Here is a 25,354-nt window from a genome sequence, read left to right as displayed (position 1 = left end):
TCTAACGAAATAATTAATTTATTCCTACCATACTTTTTGTAAAATAATTTTTTACATTAATTATTTATTTGACGCATCGTTTTGTTTTGAATTTGTTTGACTTGAAAAAATATATAAAATATCGTGTATATATATATATCAAATAATATTTTGAATGAATAATACACAATTTAAATGAATTTATAGGCATGTTTAAAATATATTTGATAATTTAAAACGAAACAGGGGTTACACGTGTGTTTTGGCAACTGATGCACGTGTCAAATCAGTGTGTCCTTAAAACATTGAGGAGCAGGTCTTCTCGTGGCTCAACAAGTGGACTAACATCAACCTTTCCCTTTCTTTTTCATTCTTTTTATTTTGGAAAGTTGATTTACGCAGATTCGTACTTATTATGCTAGGGCTAAGGCGCACGGTCTTGCTTTATTATCCCACAACTACGATAAAGTGTTCAATATCAAACGTAAATTATTAACATATTTATATTATAAAATATACTATTAAATCATTTCAATCTTAAATTACAATTTTTTACATATTTCTAATTAAGATAGATAACAGTATGGATTATTATTATTAATTAATTTATTCCAATTTTAAACCGTGAAAAAACCATTTTAAATATTTCCACACTTCCTCAATATTCAATAAAGGAAGTGCAAGTGAATGAAAGGAAAAAAATATAAAATATTAATAAAATGTTCCAAATGAAAAATTCAACGCTTGACAAATGTATGAAATATGAATTGATGAATACTAAATTATTAAATATATATAAGAATCAAGTTATTCTATTTAGAATCGAATAAAAGAAACTTGTTTGTATGCAATTGAATGTTATTAGCTAGTTAAATCGTACAATCAACGGGTTAATTTAGTCTAATTTTCAAAACGTAATCGTACAAAGCTGATCGTAATTTAAATTTGAGTATGTCAACATATATATAATTAAGCTATAAAACAAGTTATCTTGAAGTTAAGACAATCAATATAGTAAAAATAATAATTTATTAGTTCATGATTTTATATCTATGCTTCATTACTCATATTTTGAGTTTATTTGATATTCCTTTAAAATACACATAAAACTGCATTTATAATATGATAGATGGATACATAGCAAAATCAACTTATTTAAATTGAGAAGAAATATAAAATGAGAAAGTGAAATTTTATTTATCTTTAATTTGAATTTAAGTAATTTATTAACATGACTAACTTTGTGTGTGCCAATTTATTTTTACCCGTTCAATTATATTTTAAATAATTTAGCCTCGTTATTTAGATGATTCCGAGCAGAAAAATAATGTAAAAGCAGAGTTCAAAATGGAGATTAAAATTAAAAAGGGTACTAGATTAGATGATCCTAAAGTTGGACATCATGAAAAAGAAGGGGAAAGTGAACAAAATTAAGGATATTAATTACTATAAAATAAAAAGATGGAAGATACATGCGGACAAACTGTGAAACAGTAAAAGAAAAAAAATTAGTATATTACTGTATATGGGCATCACCTAAAAAAGAAAGGGACCATATCGTAGAGCAGTGGGTCACGCTAGACAGGTATCTTGACAAGAAAATGACTTGCCCATTTTTTAAAAAAAATTTAAATTTATTTTTTTATGGAACTTGCCAATTATGATTAGTAGAAACACATTGTTCATCATTTTCTAAACAATCTCTGAAACTCAGTGATACGTATGAGCTGCATAAGGCGTAGCACAGATTCTTCGTATTCTTAGATAATTAATTAAGAAAAAGCTCCTCGTCATTATGAAAATGTGTAATAAAAAAAATAAATTAAATTAAATAACATAATATATTTATTTTGTCATTTTAATATACATGAATTGTAAAATAAATAAGAACCTATCTTGTTCTTATTTTATTTTATTATGTCCACCAAACAAACTTAAAAAAAATAACTATGCAATGTTATCCAAGGCTATTATTATCCTACCATAAACTATACCTTTCATAGTTCATGATTTTTACGAACTAAATTAAACAATGGGATCTTGATAACGAAACATCATGAAATATAGTATATTAACAAATAATTTTATTAGTACACAAAAACAACATACACTGTCAATATACATATATCTCTTATTTATTAGCATAAAGTTGTAAATTATTTATTAACTATAAAACTTTTGGTAGAAAAATACTACAGTAAGAAAAATTATCTTAATAATTTTTTTTTTAATAACAGCAGCAATAGTTAATCTGAAATTCTAGAATTACGATAAATTATAGTAAACACATGCAGTATTTTGGCAGTGAAAAAAGTGAGAATGAAATTTGAGCTTATAATTGAATGGAGATCAATAACTAAAAAGTATAACATTGTATGCACATATATGTAATAATACGTGTACAAACAGTTCAGTTTGCTATAACCCTAAATTCGTAGGGCAGTGCAAAAAGGAATTGTTGAACAACTTAACGATTGAATTTAACAAAAGAATATAAAAATTGTCATTTGCGAGTCACTTATACCTTAACATAAACGAAGAGAGAGTAATGTTTTTTTGTTCATTGAAAAAATTAAGAGAGAAAAAAAAACTGTTGTTTTAGGGAAATTGGAAAAGGAGGGGTAGGGTTGTGGGTGGCGCGCGTGTAACGTGTCACGTGTGTAGAGTTGGACATGACTAGTCACACAAAGTGCAGAGAGAGGTGGGAAATGTTAAGAAAAAACCAAAGGAAACTGTAACAGTACTCTACAACTTCACTCCCCTGAGCCTGAGCCTGAGCCTGACCCTGACCCTTCCCTTTCGACACGCCTACCACTCTCTCTTTCTTAATCCCTCGTAACATCAACCGCTGCTAAAGAAAACACAAACACAAACACAAACACAAACACAACACAAAATCTCTCTCATTAATTGAAACCATGGAAGAGGTGTGGAAAGACATCAACCTGGCTTCCTTGAACGACCAAAACACTCGTCCAACAACAAACCATTCTAACTTGGGAGGAGTAATCTTTCAAGACTTTCTGGCCATAGACCCACCAAACAACACCAACACCATTCTGTCTTCTGCTTCTTCAGAAAGTGCTTCTCTTTACCGTCCTGCTTCTCCGGCCCCACCCCCACCCCCTCCCCCTCCCCCTCTCACTGCTCTCAGCTTGCATTTTGATCCTCTTACACCCAAACCCTCGAACCCTTCCTCATTCCGCACCTTCACTTTGGGCACCAAAAGATTTCCCGATACCCTTCCTGATTGCAGCCTCGGTGACCGAAGAAACAAGCGTATGATCAAGAATCGTGAATCCGCCGCACGATCACGAGCTAGAAAACAGGAAAAGCTCTTCCTTCTTTACTTTCACTTTCGCCAAACTCTTTCTAGCTCCCAGAATTATAGGTTTATGTAATCATCACACCAAAATAAAAATAAAAGATAAATGTTATTAGATAACAAGAGTTGTATTAACAAGAGAGGTATAAGCGCTTTTCGTGCTTATATATCTTTTAATTTATCGCACTTTTATTGTTTAATAAATATTGTTATTGACAAAATGGAAAATAAGTACATATCATTCATTTTCTTTTTCTAATTTACTTAACATGTCTCTATGGTTTCTTCAGGCTTACACCAATGAGCTGGAGCTTAAAGTTGAGCACTTAAGGGAAGAGAATGCAAGACTCAGAAGACAGCAACAACAGGTATAAGAAAATAATAATTTTTCGCCTTTTTGTTTCAAGAAAAGTGAACGTAGTATGACGTGAAGAGAGAGAGAGAGAGAGAGAGAGGAGCATTAATCAGAGAATGTTATAAAAATATAGTTTTTTGAATGTAAATATCTGATAAGATATGATTATTGGGCTTCATACAGTGTTTGAGTAAACTAGACATGCTTTTGATATTGCACGTATAGAAGCTGATTGGTTTAAGGGGATTGTGATTGCAGTTGAGTGAAGCCGCAGCCACACAGCAGATAAAGAAAGGGAGCCTATATAGAACATCTACGGCTCCATTTTGAGAAGTGTCTACTAGTCCACCCCAAATGTCCCTTTTGGGTGTATGATGATGTAATGGGTTTTATTGCATTTCTGGAATTGTGGCAGTGACTCTTCCACGTTTAAATCTTTACAATTTGGGGAATGTATGAGAAGAAGAATGTGCTTTTGCGTCATGGAGGAACTTAATTTGATGGGTCTTTTTATGGCATTCCTCCCCTAACTAATTTTGACGTTTTGCATTTTTGTTCTTTACTATAATTTCTTCATGCGGAAAGTTTAGTGGGGAGAGTGCGACCCCAAAGCTTGAAAATTTATTGGAGGCTCAGTGACTATCACCTGTCTATAACTTTGACCGGTTATATTTTATTATATCATAGTTTTATGCTTTTTTACTATTAATTAGAAAACATTAATCCCTGATTATAAATAAGTGATGGTTTTATAGTATTCAACAGTTTTTCGAAAAGCGTAGTTTATAAAGGGGAGGCAATTTTGTTTTCATACATCTTTCTCTTTATATTTTTTTATTAATTTTTATAATAATATATTTTGCTTTCTTACGTTCACCTCACGTCCCATAATAGGATGCGAGAGTATTATCATTCCTGGAGGATATTTGCGAAGACAGGACGTTTTGTTCTTTTCCCAAGCGTCCAAATGAGTATCTTTATCGGTTGGATTTAGTTATTTTAAATTAATTATTTAAAACTATTTAAAAGGAGAAAACAATTACAATTTTAGTGAATGATTTCTTCAATTTTTAGAGTCGAGTTTAAAATATTAATAACAATAAAATTTGGTTAGAAAACTGCTCATTATGTTTTTATAATTTTACTATAATCAATATGCTTTATATAATAATTCTTTTATTTTTATAAGTTTAATTTCAATTTTAATGAATTAATTTAATATTTTTTTAGCAAAGTAAACGTTCCCGAATAGTCAAATACTCGTTTATCGAAACAATAAAAGTGATTAATTGTACTTTATCAATCATTTTACAATATTAATGTGTAACCAAACCTTTTCAATTTTGTTTGACAAATAATTACTAATCTGCAATGTTTGAATGCCGAGTTTTGAAATATTCTCTCTTTTTTATTTTACATTTGAAGTTCTGTATCAAAATTTAAAAGATAATTGATATTCATAATTTTATAGAAAAAATTATTTATTTATTTCTCATATCATTTATTTATTATATTAATCATCTTACAAATTTATTATCTTTTATCAAACCAACAATATTTATTACGACAAATATATCTAAATAATAAAAAATCATTAAAATTTAAATATTAAACGATTAAAATATTTAGTTGTAAATGTTGTAACATGAATTATAATATTTTTTGCTATCTAACATTTAAATGACCATACTTTTCTAACATTCTTTTTGTTAGGTTTTACTCTATTCATGTGTAGGAGTTGGAGTCCGATAGTTTGATTTTGTTTTTAATAAAAAAATTAACTCTCAAAGTATTTTAAGTTGGATAAAATGTTGAAAAATTATGGATTTAAAATTTTTTTAAGAAGCTTCTTTCAATTTTTTAAACAATATAGTTGAATGAGTGAGGTGGAAAGTAATTTTTAATATTTTTCATTGTAAGTTTAACAAAAAAAATTATATGTTATCACATCTAAATAAATTAAAGACACTTCTAAAATGAAATTGTTTTTATAAATTTAATCAAGTACAAATTAATTGTTAGTTTATATACTTTCTAAAACAATTTTTTATACAATTTTAAATCCACTTCTTAAGTTAAACAAACGTGGATTGTTAGAATTAAAAAAAAAAAATGTAACAAGAAGTTCAGAACGTGTAATCCTTATGAAGATCGTTTGAAAAAAACGTTATATTTACTTTTTATAGGATATATTATTTTTTATGGATGAAATTTTGTTATTCATAAAAACTGTGTTGAGCTGTTACTCGCATAAAAAAAAATTAAACTTGTCCCGTATAAAATAAAACAATTTTGGAACAAAAAATTTGCAAGATGTTAATTATTAATTAAATTTCATTTATCCAAAATATGATATAACATATATAGCAATTGTAAAAAGAATTAAATTTATTTTGTTAAGTTTTAATCAATAGTTATGCTTTTTCACTTTTTAAAAATATTTATAAGTTAAATTCTGAAAAAAATGACCCTCTATGTAAAATATTTTTTATTTCAAGATGCTTTATAATTTTATAAATTGTGTACTATTACTTTTTGTTTGTTCTTAATAAATAAAACTAGTAAACAATTAAATTAAAATTAATAAAAAATTGTGTATATATATATATAATATTTTTTTCCAATTTTTGTTTTGATGCAACTTTCTGGCCTCGTTGATCAGCTGTTAAACGTGTCGGAAAATTCTGCTAAAAACACATTTATGCATTAAAAAGTGTATTACGATGGATAAATCATAAATCAAACGTAGTCGTAGTCATTCAACAGTGATGAAACTTTGATCCTCATTTGTGTAAATAATTTCTTCAGCTATAAATAACTTGGCAACTAAGACTAAGTCACCTCTCTCGTAACAAACTCAATATAATGCATAAACTATTTTCTTTGGGTTTGGATATAGATATTTCCTAAGTGTAGTTGATGATAACATAAAATACACTTAAATTTAGTTATGGACATTTTACTAGCAATATAGGTACGTAGAGCATAATTTGTGTAACTGTTGCTTTGTTGTGGTTATGTGTGTGGAATGATATTCAGCTTCTTCATAATTTCTGGGGGGCCTTTTTCTTTAATGCAGTCCAGTTTGCGATTGTGTAATTGGGAGGGGCCGAAAAGACGTTTTGTTTTTTCCTCTCCTGGTTTTAGTTTGCATAGTGAAAGTCATAATCGAAATTAGATTTTAAGGGTGAAATTTTATGGATTCAACAGTGGCAAATCGGATTCTAATATCCTCTCATCTTTTGTAAAAGATAAAATTTTTTTTTTTATAAAAGTAATTATATACTATAAACCGTTAATTTTAATCAACTAGTTAAAAATAAATTACAGGATACTGGTTATTCAAGTATTAGTAATTTCATATTTCTATTGGTTCTTCTTGTTTTTTAGTTTTTCATTTTGTTGGTCATCTTGTTCTTTTAATCTTTCGCGTTGCAACATAACTCTTCTGGGTCGCATTATGTCCCAATTGGTTTCTTGAGAAACGTGAAACTGTATCAAAATTCTCTCTTCAGACTTACATTTAATAGTGATATGTTTTATTTTAGTTGCATTTTTATCTTTCATCTGTGAAGACATATATAATATTTGATAGTGTATAGTTGTTTGTGGTGCAATGCAGACACATTTTGTGCTATATCAACCTTTAAGATACAGATTGTAGATGGAATGATAGAACTGATAAAATAATTCAATTTGTATTTGTAGGCAATATTACAGTAAGTTAAACTTGAATATCGGTTTATTCTATAACCCACATATAGAAGAACCCATGTTTAAAGAATCTGTTGACCATTTTTGATGTGAAAATGAACAATATATACGTGAAACCAATGGAAGCGGAGGCTTAATGGGCCTTTACATTTCCATCGGTTGTGTTATAAAATCAATATCATTAGGTGACCACCTTTTATATTTGCGCATGGACTCAATTTGTATCGGTTTTGTGGCAAGTCTGATGTCATTAGGCAACCACTTTATACATTTTTCGCATGGACTGTATTTGCATCGGTTGTGTTGGGTTTATGTTGCTACTTTTTACATCTGTTATATGAAAGAACCCATGTAAAACTTACGTTTTAAATTTTTAAATATACTTTGTAAAGGATTATTGCTTCGATCATCCAATTCAACTGATGTAGAAGTTACTTATCAATGGGCTCTTGTACAGTAGTTGGGCTACAAAGCCTGTAACGTCTCGAATTTTGTAATATAGTTTGTTATCAATACAAGTGTTTATGTGGACTTTCATGCGTTATGTATTTATTATTATTATTATGTGTGTGTGTGTGTATATATATATATATATATATATATATATGTGTGTGTGTGAATGGATGTTAGAGTGTGCACTTGATTGCATGATGATGATATCGATGTGTATGTATGCATACGAATGAGTATAACTGTATTTGTATATGATTGGATTAGGTTGATTGGGCCAAGAAAACAGGTCAAGTGTGTAATACTGGGGTGTTCTTGCTGTAGCGAGAAGGCCCTAGAAGAAATGCATGAAACTGTTGCCTTGTCGTTGTAGTGACAAAGCAACAGTTTGGGGTGCATTTCTGGGAGCAGTTTCGCTGTAGCGAAAATCTGCCGAAATTAGGGTGCAATTTTCTCTGATATTTTCGCTGTAGCGAGAGTGTTGCGACCAGAAAAAATTTAAAGGGGGTTAGGGTTTAGGGAAGTTTCATTTCTCACTTTCCCTTCGAGATTTCTTCGATTTTTTCACTCCCAAACCCTATTTCACTGATTAAATTGCCTCCAAGCCTCTTAGGAGCAAGATTGAAAGTTGGATTTGTGTAAGGAACGCTTAGAGGTGAGTTTTAGTGGTTAGGATTTCGATTTCTCATCTCCATCCTCTGAATTCTCAATTTTCCTGAGTTCTTATGGGGTTCTTCCATGTATTTAGGTCAAAGTTCGTGTGAGGGAGTGTCTACCTTGTTGTTTTGGTGTGTGGTTCTTCACTTGAGGTAAGAGGGACTCTACCCTATCTCATTATGTTTAATTTACCGTTTATTTAGTTGAATGTTATGATGTGGCTGAGATAGAGAGTAGAAAATGTGTGATTTGATGAAAATTATTATGTTTATAGTGAAATGTGAATTGATTATGGGGTTAACATACCCTTGATTGAGAATATGTGTGAGCATGTTGAGGAATGATGATTGAATAGTGTAAATGGTTGGAAATAGATATGGATGACTTGTTGATATGTTGTGTGAAGTATTGTGAATGAATTATGGGCCTGTGTGCCGTATACTGTAAATAAATGTGGGTCTCTGTGTCGTGTAATGTGGGTAAAATATGATGTCTATGATATACTATGGATGATTCAGCGATACATTGGGGTGTGGAAGATGGGGATGGTACAGATACTTTGGGAAAGAGAGAGTGGTGGTGACACCAACAGTGAGTGTGGGTACACCACAAACCACACGCTCTCCTCCTGACTAGACCCCTGACCAACACCTTTGTTGAGCGACTCGTGACTGCCCATACAATATTCGTAAGACAAGAGTAACTGGTAACCATTCATGGTGTGAAACTGAGTATGGTTAGGTGCGGTAAGCACACATATGTGAACTGTTGGTGCAGTAAGAGCACCAGTTGTGCTTTTGACTTGGAATAGATGATGAATGATGATTGTGATTGAGATTTAGATGCTTGTTTTGTGGATGCATAATTTAAAATATGTTAGTAAATCTGTAGTATTTGAGGTGAGTCTCTATGTTTATGTCATGTGGGGGCACTAACTCCATTATCATTGATGAAAGGACTAGTCTGTTCGGGTCCTACACACGCCTGATAGACTCTAACAATGTCAGTCCACATTAGGAATTAAAAGGAGCTATCTCTTCGACTATCCACATGTCGAATAAAATTTAATGCATCAAAATTTACAAGTATAACAACTCATATTTGTGACTAAACCTCTTCAGCTCTTCTCTTTATAGGCAGTACAAAGTTTACGGTTCTTGTGATTTAGTATCATATTGGAGGTAGTCATCGCTTGATTATAAACAACCATGAAATTTTATTCTTACATCTAACAAGGTAATAATCTTCACAATGATGAATTCTAATGTCAACTGAAGTGTGATCGGGTATGTAACCTTTTTATCAATTTATTAGATATTGAACGTATTGTATTTTTGTAATTATTGGTCGATGAAATTGTCATTATTCGTTGATATAACTATCAACGGTGGCTTTTATAGAAAATGACATTTTAATATCATGAAAAAACATTTTTACCTTAAAGATCCTTTGGGTAATGTTATTAATGTTACAATATATGAAAATAGAAATGCAATAGTCAACTATTTTAGAAATGCATCAAGACTGATAAGACAATTTTATCAACTTGATGGTGTATATTTTGTCACCTTTAAGTATGATGGTGATAACGTTTTTGAAATAAGAATCACCAACACCGAAGATGTAGACATTGAATATCGTCACACTGACCCATATGCTGCAACCAAAACCTTCGTTAAGGTTAAACTTCAATATGTGAAGATGTGGTAACGACAAGTGTGAAAATCGTTCGCATCTAAGAATAGTGTACTGGTATGTATAAATATAAAATAAAAATCCACTGGTCATTTAAATGAATGGTTGATTTTATTTATTTTAACAAATTTATTAGTATATTTGTAATTATAGCCTCTTCTTGTTAACTGTGTTTGTGAGGTGATGTTAGCAGAACATACACACATAATTTTGAAAGAGAATGATGGACTTATCATTTTATCTTGTCAAATATTATATGGGAAGAAGACGACCTAGAGGTATTTGGGTGCAGGGTGGTACAACTTTTGGAGAGCACTAAAATTGATAACGGGAGATGAAATATCATTTTGGCACTTTAGAGTGCAAAATGAACTTGAAGTTCGTTTAACTCGTGCATCATGAACAATTACAATAATAACGGTTGACTTTTTAATTTTTTTTTGGTGACTTGCTTTATGATTTTCTTTGGACATATTGAATTGAACTCATATACAATTATTTTTTTGCAGTTTATGATCACTTCTAACATTGCAATCTAAGGATTTTGTTTTATTTATTAACATAAAATAGTTTTGCAAATATGATGCTTTAATAATGCTTTAATATAAGTGGTTTGAAATTTTATATTTGGTTTAATAATGCTTTAAATCATAACTGTAGTTGAAATCGATTTTAGATCCAATATTTTATATTAAGATAGTTTTAAATGTACGTTTAACTTAAATGTATTATAAAATTAGTTTTTATTGTATTGAAATTGCATCACTGTTGTATTAAATTATATATATTTTGAAAAAGTTATAGTAATATTTATTAATTATTTTTAACAAGCCTTTCAAAATTGTGAGTTTTTTAAATTAATACGAGTAAATAGAATGATTGATAACGCCTTTAAATTTGAATTGTATAACAAGAAATATCAATATTTTGAGTATGATACAAAAATTAAGTTATATTATAAGATATAACTAGTGTCAAAAACGAAAACAAAGATGGTCGCAGTTTTACCATATTGTGGTCAGGTTTGTAGGTCCTAACCGAATTTGCATTATAAGAACAAGATGCGTTTGACATGAGTTGTAGGTCATAAACGATTTTGAAATTTTTGAAAGTGGACTCGTTTGACATGAGTTGTAAATCATAACCGATTTTGATTTATTTGAAAGAGGCTCCGTTTGACATGGGTTGTAGATTATAATCAATTTTGAAGTATTTGAATGTTGCAACTGCAGTATATAAAATTGTCAATTAATGTGTTTTACATCGTTTATGATATACAACAAACATGTAAAGAAATGACATATCTGATTAAATATATAAATATCTAAATTAATATTAAAATATTATTTTAGTATTAACTTTAATTATTTTGATATTATAAATAATAAATATTAATATTTTTGTATTACTTTTTTATATTATAATTATTGTTGTACATTTAGATTATTTTGTGTGGGTCATATTTTATGTTTTTAAAAATGTTTGTTCAATAATTATATTGATATTATTTTTAATGATAATGTATTAATATATTGAAAAATGAAATAATACTTTGTAATGCCAGATTGCCAACTGCCTTATTGTTCGGATTTATGAAATAATGAGCTTCTCATATAATGTTACCAAACAACATTATCGTCATACATAGATAACATAACAACGAGGCACAAAAAATTGTGCAACCTGTACAATGCCTATTTAAACATCTGAATATGGTGTCTTTTTGTATCATGCGATAACGCACTTAATAAATACTATTAGGTCCAGTCCATTTATCAAATTTGTTTATCTCTATTATATGACAAGCATAAAACAATGTCGTGGATATGAGGCATTTATTTATAGAGTTATCCATCTAATACATATTTGAGTGAAGCATTACACTGCGAATCATCACCATGCAATATTATTAGTAAATCATGGAAGGATCTGATTTGACAAAGCATGCATTCCGATATCAACTCAAGCCTTACCCGGTATGCCAGAAATTAACATACTCCCAAATTATACATTTTGTGACGTTAGTGAAATACTTAAAAATGTTTTTTGTTTTAATGTCCAATGACATATGCCTATTACAGTGTTGTGTAATTGTGCGTATTTATGTTACATTAATATTATAAATGATTGTACTGTGGTTAACACAGTTTTCTGTTCTTTCAGAATGATATAACTATCAACTGTGACTTCTATAAGAGATGACAATATCATCTATACGACAAAGAGATTAAGCTGATAGATCCGTTGGAAAATGTAATAACAGTCAATGTATATGAAAAAGGCGTGGTAGGTCAAATGTAAAATATAATAGAGAATGACAAGTATTATACAAATTGGGTTGCATATTTCATCACCGGTGTTCTGTGCAGTTGTAACATGTAACAATAAATTGTTATGGAATGTGTTGTCAGACTACATGAATAAGTCAGTGCCGTTACAACTAGATGTCTATCATTTGTAGCCATTTGTTTGTACATCGAAAGAACCGATGACAAAAAATGTGGATGAATAACTAAATATGTAAGATATTTTATCTTGTTGCAATGAAAACAATGTGGATGTAAGAACAATGTGGTCAAGACATCACACACTAGTTGTTTCCCCTTTCATTTGCGGTACAGTTATTTTAAAATTGTTGTTTATCCTCTGTCGTTCCTCAATCATTTTTGAAAGAATACTGTAAGGTGATTTTCACTTAATACCTATGCAATTTTGGTATGCAGCATCTGATAATCGAAGGAGAATTCTTGGGCCATTTACGAGATGATTATATCATTGACTAGATGCCACCAACATCACACTTATCATACGTTAGTCTAATGGTAATTTAATAAATAAATTGTTACATAACATTGTCATATCTAACAAGAGTTGTTCATGTGCTCTTTACCATCTATATTAAATGGTAACGCAAATATATGTGCCAATCCATAAGTCCGCTCACTAGTATTTAATGGTCATTAGTGTGAAGGAGAAAAAAGTTTATCATTTTGATTCAGTTCCTCAGGTCAATAACTTGGAGAAAAGGAGAAAAAACATTTAACACCATTGTAAGCAAGGAAGACAAAATATGACATTCATTATTATTAACATTTGTTGTTTATCTTGCTTTAATAAACATATTGTCTATGAAAATGTGTTATAGTGTGCTGAACTAAAGTTGGTTTTACATTCAAACTATTATTCTTCTGGAATGATAACTGGTGAGGACGATTTTGATTCGTGGCCAGTTGTAGAACCTAGGGGCATTCCAAATTGTGGTGATAGGTAATTTCCTTGATTATTAATTATTCCTAATTTAACCGTATTCCTTACTTTTTTTAGTACAAAAAATTATTATCGTTTTTGTTGGTTGTAGTGTTGACTCTGCAACTTGGGTTCTTCAGTGGATATCCATAGGTTATGACTTCCAGACCAATCTCTTAGGAGTGGTAAGAATATATTTTTATATATATACACACACACACACACAATATCTTCGTCCAAATACTACTCTCATATTTCTCAAGGTCAATAACATCAGTTTTATATAGGTGAACCACAACAAAATAAGGATGAGGACAACATTATCACTGTTATTAGATCCTTTCAATCAGATACAAGCTTGGTTGGAAAGAAACATTGAACACATGTGGAATCTATATCGAAGATGATTATGTCAATCATGTCATACTTAACAAATCATTCCATAACTCTATTCTAGTTTGGGTTGCGTAACATCAACATCGTTTTAGTTATCATTTATGTAATGTAATTTGAACAGTTAATTTCTAGTGATGTTTATATTTAACCAAGTTCTAGTAATATTACATAATTTACGCCAATTCTAAAATAATAGACTTACTTACATCAACATTTGTTTGTACATATGGGTGTCATTAATCAATATAATTATTAAACAAATCCAAACTCGTAAGTACCTAAATATAATCAAATTTGATTCCACCCTATACACACACACACATACACACACATATATATATATATACATACATTCATAACCATTTTAATATTACACAGTACAACAATCATATATTTATCACACATATGTATATCTCTGTTCATCGTACACCACCATGTGTACAACACATGAATCGTATATGACATATGCACAAAATAGTACCTACATAAAATAAAAATAAAAATTTTATCTTTCCATAATTGCAAATCATGATACTATATTCAGTGTCAAGCATTTCAATATCTCTATCAAGGCATCATCTAAAAATCATCCAGCAAGTTACTTATTTCTTATGGTGCTTAACTATTATAATGTCAATTTTATAAATAACATGTCTGCCATATTACACCCACTTTGTCATAAATTTTCATATCACGAAAGCTCATATTGACTTATTATAAATAACAAATAAACACCACTACTGCTAAATAGAACATAACAGGTTAACAATCCAACGTAAATAAATAGCACACTTATATCAATTAACAACAGTCACACAATAATACACTTTGATTTGATCAACTTTCTTCTCCTTCAACAAGACTGTCGTTCTTGTATCGTCTTTGGACAATGAAAAGCCTCCTACAAAACATTTATAAGAAGACACATATATTATTATTACTATTCTTCCCCATTGTATTCACATGAAGTAATTGAAAACAATAACCATATTTCATAAAATATTATTACCAGGTTTTAATCTCTACAAATATTCTTCATAACACATACTTCTTGATGAAGAATTACAATCATTTGTCGTCCTCAATAATTGACTTATATTAATGGCATGTTGACAGGTACACCGAGTATGATTGACAAGTTTACAGCAACCACACCGTGTCACACGCTTACGTTTCCTTTCAACAACACCACTGCATGTATCACTGTATTATTTATTTTTGCAATGGGGTAGTCTACATTAATTTCACCACTATCACTGATGATATAATTAGTAAAATCAGTTTCTTCATATCCATACTTTATTTTCAGTCGTTGCATTTCTTTTGTCAGAATTTCTCTAACATTACAAACCTCATGGTAACTTTGACAAGTCAATTGGAATACCGATCTTCCACTCTCACATAATAGTCCAAACCAACTCCTCCACAGTGACCTTTCATCAACATTTCTTATCATTTCATTGTCATATTCTTTATAACCTCCCGTTGCCAATTTTGTCCATCTACTTAACACAAGATAACTTGGAAGGTAGTCAACCTGCAAGGACACCAACACTACAATAATGTGAGGACATGGTAAACCAAAAGACTTCATTGCAAGACAGGAACAACATATCTCCATTTTTGTTGGTTCCAAAGAAACTTTCCATTGTTTTGGTCTATGACCACATTTCATAACTATATAAGTCCTTGATGAAAGACATTGAATAAGATCAACCACTATTAAAGATACTGACTTCAATAATATTTCCTTAAAAACTTTAAAAACATTCATGGTATATACTATTGCTGCAAATTTCTCAAACTCAACTGCATGACTTACACTACAAGACCATAACTTGACTTAAAATTCTTTTCTTTTTCATTGTTACGAATGTTATCGAGATATCGCTTAAAATTATCCATAAATTCTCTCAAGTTATTTCTTGACTTAACATACTTACCAATTTGAGAATGTAAACCCTCACATCTTGAGGTTGTCCTTAACCTAGCAAAGAACTTACACTTAATGTAAGTTGTACACCACATCTCTTTCTTATTATATAATTCCTCAACCCATACATTACCTCCCAAATGGCACTCCTCAACGGCAGAAGCCCACTTATGTTTAAACTGTTCAATGTCCAAGTCACTAAGCATGCATTCTTTAAACAATTTACTAAACCTTTCATTGCGAACATTGCATGTCACATTCCTCATTAAATTCCACCCACATAATCGATGATGAGCAGTTGTGAAAACTTTCCTGATGACATTCCTCATTAATATATCACCATCAATAATCACACAATTAAGACACTTACCCTTCATTGCAGTTATAAACTGTTGAAAGACCCATACATAAGTATCCTCTGTTTCATCAGACACAACTGCACACCCAAATACACACGTCTGTTTATGATGATTGACACCAAAAAAAACTACAACAGGACACTTGTATTTATTCTTCCCATAAGTAGCATTAAAGGCAACAACATCTCCAAAGATGTCATAATCAATTTGACTCATACCATTACACCAAAATATATGCAACAACCTCCCATTACAATCAAGTTTGTGACCCCAATACAACTTGAGACCCTGAAAGCGCAAACTTATTAAGAATTTTTCTGCCTCCTTAACATTCCCATCTTGTCCTCTTCTATCTCTTTCAATCTGATTGTACATATCCTTTTTGCAAAAGCCAACCATGTCATAACTTCCTCTTTGGCTAACAAATGAGTCATATATTTTGCAGGTTGGAATACCACTTTTCCTAATTCGATGCATCTGTTCAACATCACCATCATCCATTTTGCGATGTGACCTTAACATTCCAAAATAATTCTCATCAACTAAATTATGATTATGATCATCAAAGAATCGACAAACTACCTAGCACCCTCTATCTACATCTAAACATATCTTCATCTCTGCCTCACAGCCAAACCTAGTAATTGATGTGTGCTCCCGAAGTCGATTGGGGGTTACATCTGTACATTTCTCGTTGAAAACCTTGGCTTGAACAATTGCTGCCACACAACATCTCCATTCTTATTTTTACCCCGTTTATTTTTTCTCACACTAAACCCATTAATTTTGTCATATTCATTATAAAATTTATAACCTTCCTGAACACTCAAAAATTTCATTCTCTTAATCTCAGTGCTACATAAATCACTAAAATTGACGTATTCATCCTTGTGCATATCGACTTCATCTGAACTTGTCATTTCCTCATCCACATTGCATTCCTCAACAACAACCTGTAACATATATAAATAATACACAAGTTACTTGGATTATAACAACTATGGTTATTCACTGAAATACACATAGCCTACACAAACCTTGTCGTTTCCTTCATCATTTCGAGAGAAATCCATGGTAAACTAATTTATATAATGGGTATTTTTTGCCTTCCACAATCTTTCCGTCGTCCTATTCTCCTTTATCTTTGCACTGCAAATTCATTTTGCCATTCTTCTCTAACTAAGTATTCCACCTCTTCATACCAAAAACCCTACCACTCTGCCACCCCTCTCACCAAAGCTTCGTTTTGGCTAATACAATATCTTCCTATGATTCAACACTGAAATTCACCATTTTGCCCAATAGGTCTACGAACGCATTGGCTTTTATGTTGGTTACTAATGTAAAAACAATGAAATATAGATAGTTACTACAACTGGCAAACATTTGCATCAATTGTGTGATAAAACCAATGTCATTAGGCAACCACCTATTATATTTGCTCATGGACTCAATTTGGATCAGTTGTGTGGCAAAACTGATGTCATTACGCAACCACCTTCTACATTTATTGTGATTTGCATTAGTTGTGTAGTAAAAATGATGTCATTATGCGGCCACTTTTTACATATTGCGCATGCACTCTATTTGCATCGGTTGTGTGCTAAAACTGATGTTATTTTACGACCACCTTTTACATATTGTGCATGCACTCTATTTGCATCGGTTGTGTTTCAAAACTGATTTCATTTTATGACAACCTTTTTTATATTGCACATAAACTATATTTAGATTGATTGGGTTCTAAGGTAATATTACAATTGCCTCATTACTGTCTCGTGTTAACCATATCTACATCAAATGTATGGGGTGTATGATATTAATGCAATTTTATGTACAAAACTTGTCAAAATTTTGTTATTAACCATCTTTATCCTGTTCACTAATAACTCTTATCCGTATTTGTTTACTTTTTTAATATTTAATCTTAGTCATTTAATTTTAAACTGCCACGATCAATGGCTCAGTTTCAAGTATTAATCACAAAAACAATACTTTAAAAAAAATACACTTTTTACAGGATATTAGAATCACCCAGAGACACAGCGAGGAAGAGGAAGAGGAGGGGTGGTGTCAATTATGAATGTCTCAGGCAATAGCTTTTGCAAAAGCTAGGAAATGCAATGTGGTACCAACTTGCACGTACACCGTGAGACCAGCTCCACTTTAGGTTCAAGTTTTGGAGAATAAAAGGACTACATTTTCAATTTTTAATACAAGTTTAATAATTTTAAAATAAATATTAATAATTTTATTTTCACTCACCAACGTACCCTTAAATATGGAGATAATTCCTACCATATTCATCATGATGTCATCCATGAAATTCAATTGAACTTTGCACTAGCTCTCGTTGCCAATTGGACCGAATGTGATACTTCAAGTGGGAATTCTCGTATCTTTGTGTTATTTTCACTATATGCCCTTTCCCCCCACTTTTTTTCAATTTGATAAAGTCAAATATACTAACAAATAAAGTAATATATTAATATAATATATAAAATAGTAATAATGTGTTAATATTTGTGTATTAATTGTATGTATTAATATTATATACTAATAAAATTATATTTATCACCGAGATATATAACATTGTTAATACAAACTTAAGATGCCTATACTAATAATATCATTTCTATTAAAAAAAACTAATTAAAGTTAACTTCATACTAAATCATTAGTAGATGACAATTTTTTTGTTATAAACAGAATAAAGCACAGTAATTTATCTAAAGGTGCCTGAAAAATATTCAATAAAATAATGTCGAACGCTAATCATTTTGTTATGCGGGTGCTTCTTTTAACAGGCAAGAAAACTCAAACCTGCATGTCCGTTAATATATATATATATAATGAATTAAGTATAAACTTATATTTTTTTTTTGGGTAAAAAAAGATAAAGTTTTCATGTATTTCAGGTTTTTATAATTACCACCTTTTGCAAGGCGAGGATTGAAAAAAAAAAAAAAAGTTAACGTGAGCTTCAATTAGACACATTTAGTTTATGTTGCAGTGATTTGGAAAGAAAATCTTAAAAAATTAAATTTAAAATACATTAACTAAATTCATTTAATATGATATTTTATAATTAAAATCACAAGTTCAATAGTTTTCATGTTATATATATAGATTTATTTGCTTGAGTAAATTTTAGACAAAGGGAATGGATTAAATGAAGTATATAAATAAAATATTAATAACAAATAACAAAAATCCGTTGTCGTCCAGCGGTTAGGATATCTGGCTTTCACCCAGGAGACCCGGGTTCGATTCCCGGCAACGGAACTTTTAATTTTTTTATCGTAAAAAAGAATATAAATTCCATATGTTCGTATTTGTTCTTGACATGGGTTGTCTCTTTAATTGTAAATGATTAAAATTATAAAATTAAAAATTTGTTTGCATTCGATTTTTAAAAATATTTTCTCAATTCCTCCGATTCTTTTTCTCCTGAATTTATGTCGGTGCATTCGTGCTTTTTATGTTTCATTTCTTATGTTTAGTGAATATGAATCTATTTTTTCAGTAAAAGAAACATAATATTGTTAAAGTTTGTACAAAGTGATAAGGAAAAAATAGTTATTAGAAAAAAAAAAAAAAGGAAAAAGAGTTTTGCTCATCATCTTTTTAGCCTATTTCTAAAAATAAGAATAAGAAAACATTAAGACCCTGTTTATTTCTGTTTTTGTTCTGATTTATTTTATAGAATTATTTATCATCTAAAACTAAAAATTAAAAAGCTTGTTTGAGTATAATACAATTACAGTTTGTATAAAGTGATGGGAGAAAAAAACAAAGGAGTCACGTTCTCCATCTTTTTAGTATATTTATGAAATTAAAAAAAAATTATAAACGGTTATGATGTATTTTAGTTTGTAAAAACATTTTTCTATGTTTTAATTTTCTAAAACAATTTTTAAAAAACAAATCATCAAATAGTTTTTTATTGTTTTTTAAAATTAGAAACTGCTTTTCAAAATAATTATCGAACAAAGCCTAAAAAGTTCCAGGTTTAAATAAAAAAAGAACACTTTCTATTTCCAGTGTTTGATAAATTAATATTTTGGATTTTTTTTTTCTTTCAAGAAGAAAAGAGAAGATTATGTAATAAATAAATTAACTAAATTCTGTAATTTTTAGAAAGTGGTTAAAGAGGTCTTATAAAAACAAAGGTAGTATATTTTATAGATAAATCAAATTACTGAATGATTACGTGTGTTAAACTAGACCAGGAAACCGCCCTTCTATCATTTTGAATGTGAATAACTTCCTCCCTATTTATAACAATTGAAAAATGTTGCTAGTTTGGACTTTTCAACTATGTTTCCCTTGTACCTTTTTGTGCTATGTTAGGAGACAATTGATTTCTTGATGCCGAGTGGCGTGAATTTCTTATCTCTCCTATATATATTTTGTGATATTCTGTTTATTACATTACATTCGATGATTTTTGTTCCTGCAGATTTATGTGGTTACAGAATGTCAATTTGAGGAGAGATGCTAGGGAGACACTTGTGAGGAGCCACAGATTGGAGTGTGTGCGTAAAGTGAATGCAATTGCAGACAAATAGACAATGAATGATTGAAATGACCTTAAAAGGTATATATCCCACACATCAACACTCAACAAAGTTCCACTAAAATATTTAGTTATATCGAATTTTAAGCTATTATTCCCTACTATGTAATTCATCACAAGTATTCGGGATCGATGTCTTTGATATATAGTTGTATGTACTACTATTATCTGGTAAGCATATCACAAAATAAGGTACAAGAAAGTGGCAATGTCAATAATTTCTCCATAGCCAGTTAGCCTAGTGAACTTGCTAATTTGCATCAACATAGAGCATATTATAAACATCATAAGTCCCAACAATTCATTTAATCTTGCTTAAAATTAGATCCATAAGCCTTGCGGCAACAAAAACTTGAAAGCAAAGCCATAGAAAATTAGATAGATTCGCCGGTGAAATTGAGATCATTACATACCAGCTATGTGGAAAGAAGAAAACCATATTAACATCTCTTCAGTGAACATTTCGGCACGATGGGACTTCTCTTCAGCTCCCATTGAAAAACGGCAAAGTGGGCAGGTTTTGTGGTGACCCTTTAGCCATTTATTTACACAAATCTTATGAAATTTGTGGGAGCATGGAAGGACACGGATTTCATCTTTGGTTTGTAATCTTGACAAGCACACACAACACCAACTATCCTCATTTTTCTCCATAAAATTGGATGCCGTTGCAGATTCAGACGAGTGCTGCTTGATATTTTGTGGGACAATAGATAGCAGGTAAGGTAAAGTGGCATCCTTATTCCTTGGTGCCTCTGTTAGACCAATTAAATTGAAAAAAAGTGATACCAACCCTTTGAGAGTCATTGATTTTACTGATGGGGTAGCATCTCTATTAGACCCTTAATAAGAAATAGAGTTGCAACTAATGTGTCACGCTTTCACAATTATAATTCTTATTTAGTCATAGTTAGCTGTTTTGCTTGGTTTGAAAGGATGGTTAGATGAGGTTTGTGTGACAGTTTCTAGCGTCCAAACACAAAGCTGTTACACCAACATAGATTGTTACTCTTGACCTAGATATCTCATTTCTTTGAGCGAGAATAATACCACAAACTATCGGATTCCTTTCTCCAGTGTAGTACCTAGTGTGATGTATTCATGTGCTTGATTATACTTTTTTTAACATCGTTTTTCTTAATTTTTATTGTTTCTTACTTGTTTATTTATTTCTTGCTCTTTTCATTAATTAGGGATGGCAATTTTGGAAGGAATCATTATCTTATCATCCTCATTCGAGATACAAGGTTTGGTAATTAGAGTGAAAAACTGGAGATAAAATAAACTATCTTATCTTATTCTTTTGTTGGGTAATTTAGACTATTTGTAGCATGTCAAATACTAAGTACGTTTAAAATTGTTTGGTGAATCACAGGCTAACTTGTGACAATAGCTGGTCATGTAAATATGCACAAGTAAGTTTAAATGTCTAAATAATTAAACTTTTATTCCAAAGAATAAAAGGGCGAGAATAATTTTTTTTGAAAATTTAGTACAAAATATGCTTACAAAATGCGACAAATGTTTTATAAAGAACTATCCTTAACAAAATTACAAAAGTGTTGTTAGAAGGAACGACAGCAGCATTTACGCAACGTGATTCACCCAACAATTTGAAGTACAATTTCTTTTGAAAAACGTGTAAATAGCATAATCAAATCATAGTTTTGAAAAATATAAATGAGTTTTATATAAATTCCGAATGAGAAGTTTATACTGTAAACTCAATATAAAATCAGATATATTAATTTATTCTAAACTCTATATAGAATTCACAAGAACTATTTTGTAGCTCAGATTTTATACACTCATACAACTCTGAATTATTTCTCTTTTCCACAGTTTAGCTGATTTCACACTCTATCAAGTATGTCGTTTGTGTAACAAAAGAGAAGGGTATGGAAGGTAGCCGGTCATGCTGTCAATAAAACTTTTTTATCAGTCGACTTGCAATACATAATTAACTTTATTGTATAACCTTTTCTCTTGACTTGACAGATATCCCCATTTTAACTTACTATATCGACACCTACTGGAATTAAAGCATCATTTGCCGTACAAATAAGAAAAACCAGTTTTTAGATCAATTTGTACAAAACAGAAAATCCAGTTCATATCAGTGAGGCATACTCCCAAATTATTTTTTCCCAACTCAAAAACACGGAAGACACAAGGAGAGAGATTTTTCTTGTACTCAAAACTTCATCATACAATTTGATATCATACCCCCCATTCATCCAACTGACTAGCAATACATTACAATGCAGATAATGGCGTGCAAGTGTATCTTGTCAGCCAAAAGTTCACGGCTATAAGGAGGATCTCGTTCCAAATACTTAAAATGATCTTGAGTATTTCTTTGTTTTGCTGTCATCATTAGAAACACCTTGGACTGGATTGTGTTTAGCATGTATAAACCACGTACCCATTAAGATGAGACACCATCTATCAAATATTGACTAATTTTTTGTGCCATAAAAATTTCAGTCCTTTTTTTTGTATTTCATCATTGCTTTCTTTACTATAAGAATCTTTGTAGGAATCATCACTATCTTCACTGATGTGTTTGCCAAAGTTGTATGAGTGTATGGTATGTATCTAAGCAAGTATCTTCATCCTTTAATGTAGGGCCGTTGGTATTCAGTATATAGGATATCAACTAGTCTAACATAAAGGATGTAGATGCATGCTTTCTTACATACCATATATTCCATATGTCCTTGACAAATATATTAGTAAAGATATGATGATTACAATAGATATCCATGTAGTGAAGTAGTGATGATGAATATATGGACAAAGGACAGAATGTTTTATGGTACAAAGAAATAATTAATGTGTGTTTAGCCTATATAAACAGTACAATCATTTGAGATGAGACATCATCCATGATCCATCAGGTATTGATTACTTTTTTGTGCCGTAAAATATTTAGTCCTTTTTCTGTATTCATCACTGCTTCCTTTGCTACAAGAATCTTTGTAGAAATTATCACTTTTTATTGGTGTGCTGACGAAGGTTGTATGGAGTGTATGGTATGTCTCAAAGCAAGTATCTACATCCTTTAATGGAGGGCCCATTGGTATTCCATATGTAGGATATCAATTTGTCCAACATAAAGGGATTTAGATGCATGCTTTCTTACATACCGTATACTCCATATGTCCTTTACAAGTATATTAATAAAGATATGGTGATTACAACAGAAATTTATGCAGGAAGGAAGTAGTGACTGTGAATATGGACAGAGGACAGAATGTTCTACTGTACAAAGAAGTAATCAATATTGTGTTTACCATGTATAAGCAACATCCTCATTTGAGATGAGACACCATCCATGATGTATCATTACTTTTTGGCCCTTCTTCTGCGTTCATCATCATTGCTTCCTTTATTACAAGAATACTTGTAGTAATCATCACTATTTTCATTGACGTTCTTGCCAAAGTTGTATGGAGTGTGTGGTATGTCTCAAAGCAAGAAACTACATCCTTCACAGTAGATGCTTAGCTCGATTGTCAGAAGTACATTAGTAATATTGATCAAGGTTCAAAAGCCTCTTTCTGCAAAACTATTGACATTATACATCTCTATATAAAATGCAGAAAACCTCGTTTCTTCAATAATGGTCAGTATCCTCTGCACTTTTAATTGACAATAAAGAAACCTTGTTTCTTTTAACAAGTTTGTATCCCTACTAAATATCACACGAATGATAATAAACGTTGAATCATGAAGAGACAACTCTAAAAGATACAAATTAAGAAATCTATTAGTTCAACATTTTTCATTTAAGGAAAAAGCATGTTTCTTCCCCAAAGTGTCAATAATGCAACTTCTTATACACATAGCGCATTTTAGGCTCACAGATAGTTTGATCATCTCAGTCACTTGTTCCTTTATTCTCTTCATTCACTGCAGATAAATTGGTATGATTTTCGGGTTTTGATGCATCTTCATCCTCAAGTATCTTCCCATCTCTTGGAACCAAGCAAGGTATCCCATTTTTTATCTGACAGGTAAAAAGAAAATTGAAAAACTTTATGCACATTATTTTCATGAATATAGAACAGCGTAACCCTTGAACTCGAGTATGCAGAAAGAAAGAAAATTGAAAGGTAAGAGAAGAAGGGAATTAGAACCAACGGGAAAGGAAACGCCAATAGCATCACTGATTAGAGAATTAGATTCCTCGCAGAACCTACACAAAACAGAGATGATTAAAGGTAGGGCAAAAACACTGAATTTTTTATGGTAAAAAAATAATTTAACTGAGGGAAATACCTCAAAGGGTGCTTAGAGAGAGGACAAACGAGGATCTCAGATAGGGTTTTGGCAAGGGGTGACCCTGCTTTTTGCAAAACCTGTTTGCTTACTCTCACCATTTCATTCCTTTCTTTCTCTTCTCTTTACCTGTCAGCTTCTCATTCTCTATTATGTATATTGTGTATTTCTTACCAATTATTTAAGATAGCTAAGGTTTTGGAAAATTATAGTATAACAATTGTTTTTAACTTCAAACTTCTGAGTTAACTACTGGGTGCATAGAATTATAGTATAGATATTTTCATACTTTTCTTATTATTTGTATAGTTTCAAAAGAAATTTATTTATTTACTTAAAAGTGTTTGATAATATTAATTCTTGTTTTTCTAATTATATTTAT

The 25,354-nt window shown here is 30.6% G+C and overlaps 2 protein-coding genes and 1 non-coding gene across 4 annotated transcripts; 2 read left to right on the top strand and 1 right to left on the bottom strand.

Moving 5' to 3' along the window:
• Positions 1 to 2,897: 2,897 nt before the first annotated feature.
• Positions 2,898 to 3,989, top strand: LOC113870306 (bZIP transcription factor 27-like). Its single transcript, XM_027506901.1, has 3 exons — positions 2,898 to 3,296; positions 3,595 to 3,672; positions 3,918 to 3,989. The coding sequence occupies exons 1-3, from the start codon at positions 2,898 to 2,900 to the stop codon at positions 3,987 to 3,989; spliced, it is 549 nt and encodes a 182-aa protein (XP_027362702.1).
• Positions 3,990 to 6,423: 2,434 nt separating this feature from the next.
• Positions 6,424 to 25,116, bottom strand: LOC113869604 (UPF0434 protein Daci_3569). Of its 2 annotated transcripts, XM_027506024.1 has the most exons (5): positions 24,973 to 25,116; positions 24,835 to 24,889; positions 24,556 to 24,700; positions 24,041 to 24,332; positions 6,424 to 6,433 (listed from the first exon to the last, which is right to left on the bottom strand). In XM_027506024.1, the coding sequence occupies exons 1-3, from the start codon at positions 25,071 to 25,073 to the stop codon at positions 24,572 to 24,574; spliced, it is 285 nt and encodes a 94-aa protein (XP_027361825.1). In that variant the 5' UTR covers positions 25,074 to 25,116; the 3' UTR covers positions 6,424 to 6,433; positions 24,041 to 24,332; positions 24,556 to 24,571. The 2 variants fall into 2 exon arrangements, with proteins under 2 accessions (XP_027361825.1, XP_027361824.1); XM_027506023.1 differs by having other exon boundaries at positions 24,041 to 24,700.
• Positions 19,323 to 19,394, top strand: TRNAE-UUC. Its single transcript has one exon. It is a non-coding gene; the product is annotated as a tRNA-Glu (tRNA).
• Positions 25,117 to 25,354: the final 238 nt, after the last annotated feature.

Source organism: Abrus precatorius, unplaced genomic scaffold, assembly GCF_003935025.1.
Source record: "Abrus precatorius isolate BTA unplaced genomic scaffold, Abrus_2018 Scaffold6, whole genome shotgun sequence".
Lineage (NCBI taxonomy): Eukaryota > Viridiplantae > Streptophyta > Magnoliopsida > Fabales > Fabaceae > Abrus > Abrus precatorius.
The sequence above is the reverse complement of the archived record's forward strand: the minus strand, read 5'-3'. Positions and strand labels throughout refer to the sequence as shown.

Coding starts and splice junctions, on each gene's coding strand:
- LOC113870306 (XM_027506901.1), top strand. CDS start 2,898: ATGGAAGAGGTGTGGAAAGACATCAACCTGGCTTCCTTGAACGACCAA. Junction 3,297..3,594: donor AATCCGCCGCACGATCACGA/GCTAGAAAACAG, acceptor TGGTTTCTTCAG/GCTTACACCAATGAGCTGGA. Junction 3,673..3,917: donor TCAGAAGACAGCAACAACAG/GTATAAGAAAAT, acceptor TTGTGATTGCAG/TTGAGTGAAGCCGCAGCCAC.
- LOC113869604 (XM_027506023.1), bottom strand. CDS start 25,073: ATGGTGAGAGTAAGCAAACAGGTTTTGCAAAAAGCAGGGTCACCCCTT. Junction 24,890..24,972: donor CTCTCTAAGCACCCTTTGAG/GTATTTCCCTCA, acceptor TGTTTTGTGTAG/GTTCTGCGAGGAATCTAATT. Junction 24,701..24,834: donor CTATTGGCGTTTCCTTTCCC/GTTGGTTCTAAT, acceptor TTTACCTGTCAG/ATAAAAAATGGGATACCTTG.